The 15781-nt window shown below is 38.7% G+C and overlaps 1 protein-coding gene across 1 annotated transcript in view; it reads left to right on the forward strand.

The window, feature by feature from the left end:
- LOC101327464 (diacylglycerol kinase beta) overlaps nt 1-15781 on the forward strand; it is a 505632-nt gene that overhangs the window by 447731 nt on the left and 42120 nt on the right. The window contains exon 19 of the mRNA XM_073809660.1: nt 4900-4912. Coding sequence (XP_073665761.1) covers nt 4900-4912 — 13 coding nt within the window. The remainder of the gene's footprint in view (nt 1-4899; nt 4913-15781) is intronic.

Raw genomic sequence — 15781 nt, forward strand, 5'->3', positions numbered from 1 at the left:
TTTATAATAAAAACCCTCCAGAAAGTAGGCATAGAGGGAACTTTCCTCAACATAATAAAGGCCATATATGACAGACCCACAGCCAACATTGTCCTCAATGGTGAACAATTGAAATCATTTCCACTAAGATCAGGAATAAGATAAGGTTGCCCACTCTCACCACTCTTATTCAACATAGTTTTGGAAGTTTTAGACATGGCAATCAGAGAAGAAAAAGAAATAAAAGGAATCCAAATTGGAAAAGAAGAATTAAAGCTGTCACTGTTTGCAGATGACATGATACTATACATAGAGACTCCTAAAGATGCTACCAGAAAACTGCGAGAGCTAATCAATTTATTTGGCAAAGTAACAGGATACAAAATTAATTCACAGAAATCTCTTGCATTTCTATACACTAATGATGAAAAATCTGAAAGAGAAATTAAGGAAACACTCCCATTTACCATTGCATCAAAAAGAATAAAATACCTAGGAATAAACCTACCTAAGGAGGCAAAAGACTTATATGCAGAAAACTATAGGACACTGTTGAAAGAAATTAAAGATGATACAAATAGATGGAGAGATATACCATGTTCTTGGATTGGAAGAATCAGCACTGTGAAAATAACTCTACTAACCAAAGCAATCTACAGATTCAATGCAATCCCTATCAAACTACCACTGGCATTTTTTTTGTTGTTGTTTTTTGTTTTTGCGGCACGCGGGCCCCTCACTGTTGTGGCCTCTCCCGTTGTGGAGCACAGGCTCCGGACATGCAGGCTCAGCAGCCATGGCTCACGGGCCCAGCTGCTCCATGGCATGTGGAATCCTCCCGGACTGGGATACGAACCAGTGTCCTCTGCATCAGCAGGCGGACTCTCAACCACTGTGCCACCAGGGAAGCCCTACCACTGTCATTTTTCACAGAACTAGAACAAAAAATTTCACAATTTGTGTGGAAACACAAAAGACCCCGAATAGCCAAAGCAATCTTGAGAAAGAAAAATGGAGCTGGAGGAATCAGGCTCCCAGACTTCAGTCTATACTACAGAGCTACGGTAATCAAGATAGTATAGTACTGGCACAAAAACAGAAATACAGATCAATGGAACAGCATAGAAAGCCCAGAGATAAACCCATGCACATATGGTCACCTTATCTTTGATAAAGGAGGCAAGAATATGCAGTGGAGAAAAGACAGGCTCTTCAATAAGTGGTGCTGGGAAAACTGGACGGCTACATATAAAAGAATGAAATTAGAACACTCCATAACACCATATGCAAAAATAAACTCAAGATGGATAAGGACCTAAATGTAATGCCAGACACCATCAAACTCTTAGAGGAAAACACAGGCAGAACAGTCTATGACATAAATCACAGCAAGATTCTTTTTGACCCTCTTCCTTAGAGAAATGGAAATAAAAGCAAAAATAAACAAATGGGACCTAGTGAAACTTAGAAGCTTTTGCACAGCAAAGGAAACCATACACAAGACGAAAAAACAACCCTCAGAATGGGAGAAAATATTTGCAAATGAAACAACTGACAAAGGATTACTCTCCAAAACATACAAGCAACTCATGCAGCTCAATATCAAAAAAAAACAAACAACCCAATCCAAAAATGGGCAAAAGACCGAAATAGACATTTCTCCAAAGAAGATATACAGACTGCCAACAGACACATGAAAGAATGCTCAACATCACTAATCATTAGAGAAATGCAAATCAAAACTACAATGAGATACCATCCCACACCAGTCAGAATGGCCATCATCAAAAAATCTAGAAACAATAAATGCTGGAGAGGGTGTGGAGAAAAATGAGCCCTCTTGCACTGTTTGTGGGAATGTAAATTGATACAGCCACTATGGAGGACAGTATGGAGGTTCCTTAAAAAACTAAAAATAGAACTACCATACGACTCAGCAATCTCTCTACTGGGCATATACCCTGAGAAAACCATAATTCAAAAAGTGTCATGTCATATACCACAATGTTCATTGCAGCTCTATTTACAATAGCCAGAACGTGGAAGCAACCTAAGTGTCCATCGACAGATGAGTGGTTAAAGATGTGGCACGTGTATACGATGGAATATTACTCAGCCGTGAAAAGGAATGAAACTGAGTTGTTTGTAGTGAGGTAGGTGGACCTAGAGACTGTCATACAGAGTGAAGTAAGTCAGAAAGAGAAAAACAAATACCGTATGCTAACACATATATATGGAATCTAAAAAAAAAGAAAGAAAATGGTCAGAAGAACCTATGGGCAAGAAGGGAATAAAGATGCAGACCTACTAGAGAATGGACTTGAGGGTACGGGGAGGGGAAAGGGTGAGCTTGGACGAAGTGAGAGAGTGGCATGGACACATATACACTACCAAATGTAAGATAGATAGCTAGTGGGAAGCAGCTGCATAGCACAGGGAGATCAGCTTCGTGCTTTGTGACCACCTAGAGGGGTGGGATACGGAGGGTGGGTCGGAGACGCAAGAGGTAAGAGATATGGTGACATATGTATATGTATATCTGATTCACTTTGTTATAGAGCAGAAACTGACACACCATTATAAAGCAATTGTACTCTAATAAGATGTTAAAAAAATTATAATCATTTTTGGAAACATTTGAAAACAAAACATTTAGTTGGTAGTTATATAATACTTTATTGTATTATAGACTTAGTCCTAATTTACTTATGCTATTTAACATATACCAAAGAAAGTGGCCAACTGATTTCAATCTTTACAGTAGTCAGTAAAAATAATGAAGTTATCAATATTTTGAATCATGTCGAAGGTTGAGAAGAATTAGTAATGACAAAGGAGTTTCCAAAAACAAAATGGCTAGATAAGAAGAACTTTTGCCTTTCAAAATTACCTTGACATTATTAACTAATGACAGTTATCCAGATTCCAAAGAATCTTTCCACCAGTATGCTTGAGATGCAGGGAGTAAATGTAATATCCTGAGAAGAACCCTAGACACCCTAATTTATCTTCTGTGACTTCTTTTCTCTCTCTATAAAATTGTATCAGTAAGAAATCTTCCATTGCAAGTTAAAAAAAAATTCATCTAACAATGGCTTAACCATAGTTCTTAAATACTATGAGTGTATTAAATCATGAAAAAATGTGGGAAACAAAACAGAGCCAGGTAAATGTAAGAAGTAACTACTATATAAAAGATAATCTATGAATATTTATCTTTAATCAAAAACAATACGTTGTTTGTCACTTCAAGAATGTTTCTCTAAAATCATGAGCCTTTTTTTCCCCAGCGAGTACTCATTATAAAACAAATTCAAAGATGAGTCTGTCTTTTTTTGGAGGACTTATAGAGGCCTATCAGAAAAGCTTCAAGCGTACTTAATACAGTACATTTTTACTAATTGAACATATGCTTATTGATTGTCTGCTGTGTGCCAGGTTGTACATTTGGGGATCTAAAAACAAAACAAAACAACAGCAAACTCCAAAACACCAGTGTATGATTCTCAACCTTTTAAGATTTTAAGTTAATTTAGAGATAGTGTTCCTATCTATAGATATGTTTTCTCCAAGCAGTCCTCTCTGGACTTTCACAGGGCTCTTTGTGAATGTCCCACAGAGACCATGATATCAGCATATCCTAAGCCAAACTCACCCTGTTCTCTGCTTTCCCACTGGCTTTCCGCCAGCTTTCCTCATCTTGGTTGATAGCATTGCCATCGGCTTGCATCACGAGCATGAACCTGGACATCATCGTTCCTTCCAACACTCCCCATCTCCCAGTTCACACACTGCCAGTGCTATCTCCTACGCAACTTTCCCTTCCATGCACATGGTCGTGGCCTTATTTACGTCTTTGTCATCCCTCACCAGGGTTATTTCAGCGGTGCTCTAACTGACCACTCTGCTTCTCACCTCCTTTCTTTGCAGTCTATCTTCCACATCACTCCCTAAATGTTACTTTTAATTTTAAATGTAATCACTTCTCTACTTAGTTTAGAAATCTTAACTGGCCCTCGGTCAAATGCAGGGAAAACCAAGGATCCAATCAAGGTTTATAAGGCCCTTCATGACTGAGTCCTCATTACCTCATTTCTCACAACTCTTCCTCGTGCTACTTACAATCCAGGAAAATGGAGACTTTTATAATTCACTGAACATGCCATGTCATTTTAAATGTCATTGTGTTTCCATACTCTTTTCTCATCCTGGAAGAGCTTCACTTAACCCAGCATGAGAAAACTAAAATTTACCATCAATATCATCAGTCCAGAAAGACTTCCCCTAAACTTCTCCTGTCCAAGTTCTCCCCACCCCAGCTACCATCCGTAGAATTAAACACTCAGCATTTTTGTCAATGTATACATAGAATATGTGTCTATTGCAGCACTAAGTATACTACGTTACAGTTTTTTGTTTTTGTTGTTTTTTTTTTTTTTTTTTTTTTTTTTTACTCTTTTTATCCTTTCTCTTAAGGATACTAACCTGTTTGAAGTTAGGAACTGTAACATCATTCACATCAGTCTCAGTTGCTTTCCACAGTACCTGGCATATATTGATCTACTGAGAATCTGTTCGGTATTCAGTGTAATTTTGTAGCATGAAATGAATGGATAAATAAGCAATGAATGTCAGTTATTCTGAAACAATATGTATGATATAACAAAATACAAAGATGAACTTTAAACCAGGGAAATAAAAATTCTTGCCAAAATTCCTAATCAGGATGGAACAAAATGAGATCATTGGAAATTCATAATAGCTATGTAAAAATTGGGATTACTTTTGTGAGTAGTGGGGGGGGAATCATAATTGGACTAAAATATTGATAATGGTTATGCTCAACAGTTAGGAGCTCTCATATAGTCCATTAGGCAATGAGATGACCAAAGTGAAATGTGTCATTTGTTAACTGCTAAGTCTTGCACTCCAGGTCCACCTTATGTGAATCTTTGTTACTGTGTTTGCTGCCTCACAGTGTGGGTTGAGTGTCAAAAGGGTCATAAAGATAGAGTGTTTTTATAACATTTAGCAGCGGGTTGATGACATAAAAGAAAGCATTACAGAAGAGGTGTTATTAAACTGAACCTTAAAGGACTAACAGAGTTTACGTTAGAGAGGAAAAAGCTTTCCTTAATATTGAGGAGTAGAGTAGTAGCAATGGGACCTATTTTAGGGAACAGAAAAATAGTAGTTTGAACAAGGTGTGAAAATTTGCATAGAGGAACATTGGAAATAAAGTTAAGATTATGGCTAGCTGAGTGCCAAGGTTCTTGCACTTTAGTGAATACAAATCAATGAAATGTGTCAGGGAAGGAGAATGATACCACCAGAGTACACTGAGGAGGGTGAATCTGGCAATGCTAAGAACTGGAAGTCATGACACTCAGGTGCCATTCAGTTGTAAGTGAGGGAAACCCAATTCAACTGGCTAAATAACACTACCGAATGTAAAATAGTTAGGGGCTTCCCTGGTGGTGCAGTGGTTGAGAGTCCGCCTGCCGATGCAGGGGACGCGGGTTCGTGCCCCGGTCCGGGAGGATCCCACATGCCGTGGAGCGGCTGGGCCCGTGAGCCATGGCCGCTGAGCCTGCGCGTCCAGAGCCTGTGCTCCGCGACGGGAGAGGCCACAACAGTGAGAGGCCCGCATACCGCAATAGTTAGGTAGTGGGAAACAGCAGCATAGCACAGGGAGATCATCTCGGTGCTTTGTGATGACCTAGAGGGGTGGGATAGGGAGGATGGAAAGGAGGCTCAAGACGGAGGGAATATGGGTACATGTGTATGCATATGGTTGATTCACTTTGATGTACAACAGAAACTAACACAGTATTGTGAAGCAATTATACTCCAATAGAGATCTATTCAAGAAAAAAAAAACTAGACTGTTATTTTAAATGTTTGAAATGATTTTGAAAGATACGAAGTGTATATATTTGGTCATACAGAAAAAAAAAAATCACTGGCAAGGTTCAGGAATGGCTGAATCTAAGTGCTCAAACAATTTATTAACCAGAATGGCTCCTCCAATGTAGTAGCAAGTTGCCCTCTAGGAGCTCCAGACCTATGTTCATTTCTGAACCTACACTGAAATGTGAACTTCTGCTTTCCAGAGATTGTATTCAGTCTTTATTTATGTTTTACTCACCCACTGTATCCTTAGCACCTAGCTTAGCAACTGATATGTATGATTTTAATTTTTCTCTGATATTTTTTGTCTTGACATTTTTGTTTTTGTTATTCCTGAGATTATAATAAGCATGTGGTAAATAACAAATGTCTTATTTTCTAATATTCTACCCAGAGATCTAAAATATCGTATATTTTATTGTATACTTTGTCATCACTACTACTTTTATTTCAGAACTCATAAAGAGTAACGGTTAAATTATTGTATGAACTTAATAGAGTAATAAAGATATTCTTTACAGTAGACTGCCCCTAACCCAGTTATGGTACAGCTTTGTTCTACATACCAGTTCAATCCCACTGAATTTTTGGTTCTATGTGTCTTGCACCAGAAACACCGGGGCATCATCTCTTCATCCTCATTCCTTGTGGAAATAACACGAGTCTGGGTTTTACTTCTGCCCCTGGGTTGACAGTGAGCCCAATCCTATCCCAAGAAGCCTGCAGAATGCTGACCTTGTTTCTCTATCCCCCTTTGACTCTAAGCTGGAAATGCTCTTTGCTTCACCTTTTAGAAACTGAGGTTCAGGGGGCTGACAGCAGTGTTGTGGGTAAGAAAGTCTTGGGTCTCTGACTCCAGAAATTCATGTTTCCTGCCAGACTTTCCCAAATTGTGGAAAGCTAACATGTTAGCTTTCAAGAAAGGTAAACTTCTTGTCAGTGATATACATTCCGTAATGAAGAGTTCTCCTCTCACGTAGGTTCTTTCTAGACACCTGCTCTTTAATTCTTCCTTGTTATTCTCATTCCTTGGCTTCAGAAATTTCTTCTTTTTATTGATGATCATTGCAGAACAGAGTCTTTTTACTTGCAACTTAAATTAACATTCCATTATGAATCTGTTTAGTCCCAAATGCTAGTTTTATGGAATCCTTTGCTAAAAGAAAAAAAAATAAGGAAAGAACTGAATATCTGAGTACAGCTCTGAGATTCTACCAAATAATTCAACTCTTTGACCTGATCCCCACATACTTCAAGCCCAAGAGTATGACTTTGTCAGTCCAGAATGAGTCCCTAGGCTCATTTCCCTTGCATACATGGGTCTGTTTCACACCTAGTGACCTTAGTTAGGTAGCCTACATCAGAGAGAAGTTGAAAATCCTTTTGTAACGTTTGCTCAGTAATATGTATGTACCTTTCCACTGGATGGGTGCATACCTACCAACTTGTCCAACAGAAGCCACTAGTAGGTATTCTTTGAAATGTGAATCTCAGCTATACAAATACTATTTGAGGACTAGAACTTTCTAATAATATTTTTCCAGTGAAATTGATACTCATTCTGCATTTTTACCCAACTAAGAGGAAAAAGATGAATAGGAAGGTTCTGCACAGGAGCTTTAAACTATCGGGTAAAAGTGGCCATCGGTCCAAACACATTAAAATTCTATTTTCCTTTCCAAGTGTTTGCTGCAGATGACCCCCACTGATCTTAAATATATTTCTGTATCTGTAACTGAATAGAGGTTTTCCGTACAGCATGTTCTAATGGCACTCTGGCCTTTAGCCAACAAGGCACTGAATAAGACTATTTTTAAAATACAGAAACTGGGAACAGCTGCAGCAATCAAATTTGATAAAAACAGAGAGGAACTTTGCTTTTTTTTTATGATTTGTCCAAGTTTAGACTTCTTTCATAGAACTGCTTTTGTTCAGTTGTATGAAGGGCTACAAGACCAATACAGTGAAGCCCTTTTAAATAAATAACTTTTAAAAGTATACTACTAAGTAGAATAAATTTTCTTTGTACCAAGAGTATCAACACAGTAGTACTTTAAACTATTTTTTTAAAAGGATATATCTCTTATATGAGGAGGTAGGAGAAGAATGAATTATATTCGTAAATGTTGTACTATGAAAGAGGTTTTGGCTTCCACTACCCCCAAAGGCACTCCTTGAAAGGGGAGATAAAGTCCTGAGTTTCTCAGTTTGGAAATCTGAAAGTTTACATTTGAACTTCTCTTACATTCTCAAGTGTTGTTAGGGATGAACACACTTTGAATGTTCCATTTCTGCTTTTCATGTTACTATTAGTCATGAATGTTGTTGCTGTATTTCCTAGAAGATGAATTAGTATCAGTGTAGTTCTTTCATAAAGATAAAATGACATGCTTTTTAAAATGTAAAGAAAAACTTTTTCACAGAGACCTTTTGTACTTATTTGAATCCCTCAACATGTCTACAAACAAGGGCTTATTCTTTATTTTTTAAAAATTCAAGCTCTTTGGAAACTTGTCAGTACATGATTAATAAGCTCATGAGGTGAATAGACACTGAAAATCTCCTACACAGTAGTAGGTTACAAGTTCTCTCTTCTAAGTGATTTCATGTGTGGAATGGATTTCTCTGCTAACTTTGTAATTGACATGACAAAGGATATTGAATTTCTTATAAGTATTTACAAATGGGATTAATTTAAAAAGGCCATCCAAATAAAACTACTTATGTCAACATTAATTCAATTTAGTAATCCAAGATGTAATATAATTCTTCTTCTGTAGCTATAAAGTCATGAAACAGAATTCTCTTACAGCATAAGAAAGAAAAGAGGGAGGATATGTACAAAACAGAAGAATTCAGGTGTGTTTAAATCTATACTAACTTGTTAACCGGTAGCCTGTTAAAGATGTTGGCCCATCTGTCTATAATCTACCATAAGCCTAAAAGAATGAAAAGCCAAATGAAGCAGTGTCTTCTCTGACTTGAATGAGTCAAGAAGCGTTCATCGGGCTTCCCTGGTGGCGCAGTGGTTGAGAGTCCGCCTGCCGATGCAGAGGACACGGGTTCGTGCCCCGGTCCGGGAAGATCCCACATAACGCGGAGCGGCTGGGCCCGTGAGCCATAGCCGCTGAGCCTGTGCGTCTGGAGCCTGTGCTCCGCAATGGGAGAGGCCACAACAGTGAGAGGCCCAAGTACCGCAAAAAAAATAAATAAATAAAAAAGAAGCGTTCATCTTTTTTTTTTTTCTGTTCGTTCATCTTTAAGTGGTGAGGCAATGACGATGTTAAGTGTGTTGTTAGTGCCTGAGGCCATCACAGTTCCTGTCTCAGTCCTGCCCTCGTGCCCTGTCCACAGTTGTGGGGATTGGGGTGGAGTCCTTGCTCCTGCAAAACATTAAAACTCCTTAAACCCACACTGTTCTCATCAGAAACTGGGACTCCTGTTGTGCAGAGCCTTGAACTCAGCAGGTTTTCAAGGGCTCTCTGGCAGGACACCAGATTTCAGGATATAATCCTATATTTTAACCGCTATCAAAAAGTTCCAAAGAAGATTTGGATTTCATTCTATCTAGTTATGTAGCCTCCTTTCTGAAGACAGACTGCCAGAAGAGTAGGATTTACTTCTGACCAGCAGTGCTTTTATGCAAATGGCCTGAGAAAGCACAGTAACCCCAATGTATTAGGGTTCCTCAGTCTCTTGCTAGGGGTATAATATTTATCTGTTACCAGGTATAATTGGATATCCAAACCAGCTCTTTTATACAGGATGATTTTTAGTATAAATCACTATTCTTCACAATTATATTTTGTCTTTAATTTAGAGCCTTAAGTTTATAAATTAGTTCAAATGTACTACCATGATTTAAAAATTTTACCTTTTCACAAGTGTGTTTCATATTTTGTTGAAATTAAAATAAGGCGACAGTAAATCTATCCTATTATATTCTGTAATACATTTCAATAAAAAACTGGTGTGCATAGTGCTTCTGGAAATTGAATATAAAGATCACATACATAGCCATATGTAAAATAATATTGGCACTACCCTCTACTAAATTGGATTTTAAGTTGTCTTTTAATTGTTGGAACTGCCTAATTCTTTTTTTTTAAAGATGGTAGCCAATTCTTTTTTTTTTTAATTTTATTTATTTATTGGCTGCGTTGGGTCTTCGTTGCTGCGCGCAGGCTTTCTCTAGTTGTGGCGAGCGGGGACCACCCTTCGTTGCAATGCGTGGGCTTCTCGTTGCAGTGGCTTCTCCTGCTGCAGAGCATGGGCTCCAGGCGCCCAGGCTTCAGCAGTTGCGGTGCATGGGCTCAGTAGTTGTGGCTCGCGGGCTCCCGAGCGCAGGCTCAGCAGTTGTGGCGCTTGGGCCTAGTTGCTCCACGGCATGTGGGATCCTCCCGGACCAGGGCTCAAACCCGTGTCCCCTGCATTGGCAGGCAGATTCCTCACCACTGCACCACCAGGGAAGCCCTGGAACTGCTTAATTCTTAGGAGAGTAAGGATTGGTTGTGACTTTAGCCCCTTAGCAGGTATCAGTGTTATGATGCAGGATGCCCCTCCAGAAGTTAACTCAGAATTTGCTGACATCAGCCTTCGTACATGGGCACTCGCTTTGTTTAGTGATGGCACTAATATGAGGAGACACATGAAGTAGCTTGGTTTATGGAAGAGGGCAGGGGAGGCATGGTGCTGTGAAAACATCCCCTCACAGACTAATGGCTCATTCACACAGAAAACAAGCGACAGCCTTCACTCCCTCCACCAAGCTTAACGAGAACAAACTGACTCAAGATCCCAGAAGCAGCAGTGTTCAGATTCACTGCTAGCTTGTGCTCATAAACTCTCTGCTTACATTTACTGATAATCCACGTTGCCAGTTGTAACAGACTGCTGTGGGAAGTCTTTAAGCTGGCTCTTTATGGCCTTGTGAATGAAATGCGTACGATTTCTTGGGTTGTGTGTCCTGAGGTGAAGGTCATCTTTCAAGTACGCCGTAACAAAGTGGTTGCAGGCCCTGAACTACTTTGGTCACAATAGAGAGGTGTTGACAGCATGCCACACTATGATTTCTGGCCTTTACTTTATTTTTGGATCCATTTAGGGAAGTTCCGAATTTTAGAATGAAAATACACGAAGTTATAGTCAGCTCTAGCTGGTTGTTTTTAAAAAACAGATGGCTTTAAAAGAGATGATGAAATCTATTCTTTAAAAGTCATTTTTAAAGTCAGGCATGTGATTCCGCTGTACATATATTTATGTATATACCTTAACTCCTTATTTTTTCAGATTTCAGCAAAGAATGGGATATTTCACACTGCTAGATTTTCATAACTCTCTTTAATCCGTTTGTGTATTACATTCTAAACTTTTTCGTTTTTATTTTCTGACTACTTTGGATAGAAGTCCTTTCAAAAAGTATTTTGTGTTTCTCAGCCTTCTTATAGACTCTTCACAGTGTAATTCACACACATGACCTGGAGTAGCATTGTGAATGAGAGTTTTATACTGTATTATAATTTGGTGACAGCATCTGAAATGATTTACTGATGGGATTATTAATGGTACCATTTTAAGCTATCACATATTTCTTTGTAGTATTTTTTCTTTCAATTACTGATAACATTTAATTGGTTAGTTCTTACTGTGGTCAATATGTACAATAACATGGATTTTGGAGTCAAGAAACCTAGCTGGAAAACCAGATTTTCAACTATGTGTGAAGACTTGAACTGGTAACATAGTTTCCTCATCAATAAACTGGGGAGAATAATACCAGCCTCAAGGAATTATGGGGAGTCTTAAATGGAAAAAATGCCTGTAAATCCCTTAGAAGAGAGCCTGCTCATAGTAGGCGTACCATATACATAATCTCCATTTTCTTGATAGACCTGTAATTGTATAGTAGGTTCCCTGAGGTGCTAACATTTTGCTTTAAATATACTTGTACTGTGAAACACAGAGTTCATATTAATACATTTTTGCTTAGCTCTGTCCACTCGGGCCCTTTGCTAATTGCATTTTCTAATTTTTGGAGGTAGAGGAAAATAGCTATTTATGTTCATGGGGAGTACATGTAAATTAAGAATCAATGGGCAGGACTTCCCTGGTGGCGCAGTGGTTGGGAGCCTGGCTGCCAATGCAGGGGACACGGGTTCGAGCCCTGGTCCGGGAAGATCGTGGAGCAGCTGGGCCCGTGAGCCGCAGCTGCTGGTCCTGCACTCTAGAGCCGGAGAGCCGTAGCTGCTGAAGCCCGCACGCCCAGATCCCATGCTCTGCAGCAAGAGAAGCCACCGCAATGAGAAGCCCGCGCACCACAACGAAGAGTAGTCCCCGCTCGCCGCAGCTAGAGAAAGCCTGCACCCAGCAACAAAGACCCAACGCAGCCAAAAATAAATAAATTTATTAAAAAAAAAAAATCAACGGGCAATAGATGGACATGTTAGAAAAGAATCCTTGAAGCGTTTGCTTTGATGGAGGAATTTCATACATCCCTTGGCTTTTTAAAAGTTTATTCTGGATCCTCAGGCATGTTTCAAATGTCTGCTAGATAAAACGAGCATCACTGGAAGGCATATAATCTACCCACAATCAGAAGGTACAACTCTATAGCTAGCTTCGTCTCGCCCTGGCCAAATAAGGACTTAATTGTTGGTGGTACAATTAGCAATTTAGGTGATGACAAAATGTCCTTGCTGAGTCAATGAGTGTGCCCCAGGACATAGCTGCCCCCTGTGTTGCAGCATGTTGCTGGACACCATGCATGAAGGAGTATGTCCTGCCCTGCCTCCACCCCATTCCTCTCCCTTCAGTACACACTGTATTCAACGAGATGCCAAAATGCTACAACCCACATTCAGTCTGTGTTCGTAATGCATCCTCTTCTGTTCCCTACATATGGCAGTCTGAAACAATTACATAATGAGACATATTATCAGGGTATAACTGTCAAAAACGAAGAGCCTAAGCTACGAATAAATATTACCCATTTATTAGCTGTTCTGCTCCTGTGTTCTCAAATCTATACCGCACCCCTGACTTTCAGATTTTACGTTTCATACCCCTGATTCCCTGTGTAGCACTAATGCAGCACTTACAATGTTCAGGAAAAGATATACAAAGTCATAAGGCAAATTAAACTCTAAAGTAGAGTTTCTTATCATTTTTGAATTATAGTCCTTTTTGCCAGTCTGGTGAAATCTACTGACTCTCAGAGTAATGTTTTTAAATTCACAAAAAAATATGCAGGATTACAAAGGAAATCAATTATATTGAAAGGTTAAGATTTTGATTTAGTAATATATGTGCTTCTTTTAAAAATATTTTTATTGGAGTATAGTTGATTTACAGTGGTATACAGCAAAGTGAATCAGTTATACATATACATATATCCACTCTTTTAGATTCTTTTCCCATATTAATAAATTACCTTTAGAAATCTGGGAGGGGCTCAATAATTATTAAGGTGTCAGTAAAGATTACTATAAATAGAATTTTGAAATATTGCAACAACTGTAATGTGATATGGAAATATCTATGATATCTGTCAGTGCCAAAGTCAGAGATATTTCTACTACGACTATGGTTTCTTGCCTAAATTTATAATTGAAAGAAGTGCTTAATTTCAATTACATGTTAGTGAAAAAGTTACATTCTTCTGCATTCAGAGTCACTGACCCGTGTTAAGAATCTTGCTCTACCATATGCCAGTTTTGCTTATTTCATTAAGTTTCTTCCCTCTGAAGTACCTCTTCTAGACTCTCTATTTTAAATATGAAAATACCAAATTTGGCAGATTCTGTTGCCTCTGTTGTACCCCTGGAGCAATTTGGAAAGATATGCTAACTCTTTCAGGAACGTACTATTTTTCCCCTTCAGAAGTATATCTCATATCATTAATTGATCAAAAGCACTATCTTCCTTGGAATAGACACACTTCCCAATATCAGGAGGTCAGGCTTTCTCAGTGCTCAGCGGATGACACCCCCAGGGGGAGCTCTCACCTGCATCTCCTGGCCCAGATGCAACTTCTGCCTTCCTACCTATGATTCTACTTTCACACGCAAGAAAGCCAACCAGATGCAATGACTGAGCGTAATGCTGAATGTGAAGCTGCTCTAGTTTCTTTTGTAACCGAGTTATTTAGAAACTTTGGTATTACATGATTGATAACAAACTGATTATAAGAAACCTCACAGTACATGAGTGTGGTGAGATGCCATGGTTGAGAGCAGCTCTTTTACGCACCAATACACACACTGAGGAATGAGTGCTCGGACATTATGTCTTTCAGGCCACTCACTGTGATGCCATTAGGATTTATAGTGGCAGTACTAAAGTGAAAAACTCAGTGGCCCAAAGTAGTTAATGTTTTCTTAAGCAGAGTTTGGCTCTTTCTCTCTAAAGGTACGAATAATAAATATTGCAGGTTTTCTGGGCCATGTGATTTCTGCTGCAGCCACTCTCTTCCGCCATTGTAGTGTGAAAGCAGACATAGACAAAACCTAAACGAATGAGTGGCTGTGTCCCAATAAAAACTAATTTGTGAATGGTGACATTTGAATTTAATGTATCTTCAGATGTCACAATATGTCATTTAATTTTTTTTTTCCATTTGTAAACATGTAAAAACCATTCTTGCAAGCCATACAAAAACAGGCAGTGGTCTGGATTCGGTTCATGGGCTGTAGTTCACTACTCCTACTTTTAAGTATGAAAGCAATAGCCAGGTAGCAGACCAATTAAGGAGGTGAATCTGGTTGGTTATGACATCCCAAGGGACCTGCACTTAAAGTGAATTTTAGCTAGAATGTGACGTGAGGAAGTCTTTGATGTTTCTAGATGATACCGCATGTAGAAACAGAATTCAAAATTATATAGAAATTATCTTTGTCTGAAGTCAGTCAGGACCCTGACCTCAAAGACAGTATGTAAGAGGCAGCAATTGTACACAGACGTTGCAGGCTCCTGTATAAAAAAATGTCAGTGTTTATGGGAGCAAATTTATGTAGCACAAATTAGAATTTCTTTTTTTTCTGAGCACTTAATTAGAAGGAATATGGTATTTATTTACTTTGACCAGAGCTAGTAAATAGACCACCATTTCTCTACAGTTCTTTGTGTTAGCAAGAACATGAAAGTTTGAAAGCCTAGGTCTTCTAAATCTGTAAGAAATGTCTTCATTACCAATTATTAATGGTAGAATTGATTTTCATGGCATTTTTGCAGGGAGAAAAACAAAGACAAATTAAAAGAAAGAAAAAAATCAGAAGGAGGGTGGTAGACAGTAGCAATATGGTGTGGGTGTAGACAATCCCTGTGATTCATGGAGAAGTTAGGGCTTATACAGATTAACTCTCTTGTGAGAAAGTATTTCATTTCTTGTAGCATAGTTTCCATCAACCAGATCCTTACAGAAATCAGCATAACGTTTCACCTATCAAGCAGTGGAAAATATATAATACTAAATATGAACTTCACTTTTGTGGTGGTTGTTGTTTTATAAATATCACCAGACACACATCTGGGGTTTTAGTGCTTGCCACAGTGCAGTTTGCTGGTTGACATGTATCTAAAAAATGCGTATATTAACACCCAGGCTATAGAGCCAAGCACATTTTAGTGCCGGCTACAGCTGAAAGAATATGTTTCCATTCCTTGTCCATCTGTTCTTGGCAACATAAATTTAAACTAGAAACACAGAATAAGTTTCATGAGAAGTGAGTCTAAATAGGGTTTAGAACAGCAAGGTGAATGTTCTCGGTTATTAGGACTTGTTAACATTTGATCTGGTAGCTGAATGATCGTGTCCACGTGAAGAAATCTCATGCTGCAGCTAGAGCTTAAAGTTTAAAAAATAATAGTTTTTTTTAAGTCAGTTCTCTTCAAAAAA

Source organism: Tursiops truncatus, chromosome 9, assembly GCF_011762595.2.
Source record: "Tursiops truncatus isolate mTurTru1 chromosome 9, mTurTru1.mat.Y, whole genome shotgun sequence".
Classification (NCBI taxonomy): domain Eukaryota; kingdom Metazoa; phylum Chordata; class Mammalia; order Artiodactyla; family Delphinidae; genus Tursiops; species Tursiops truncatus.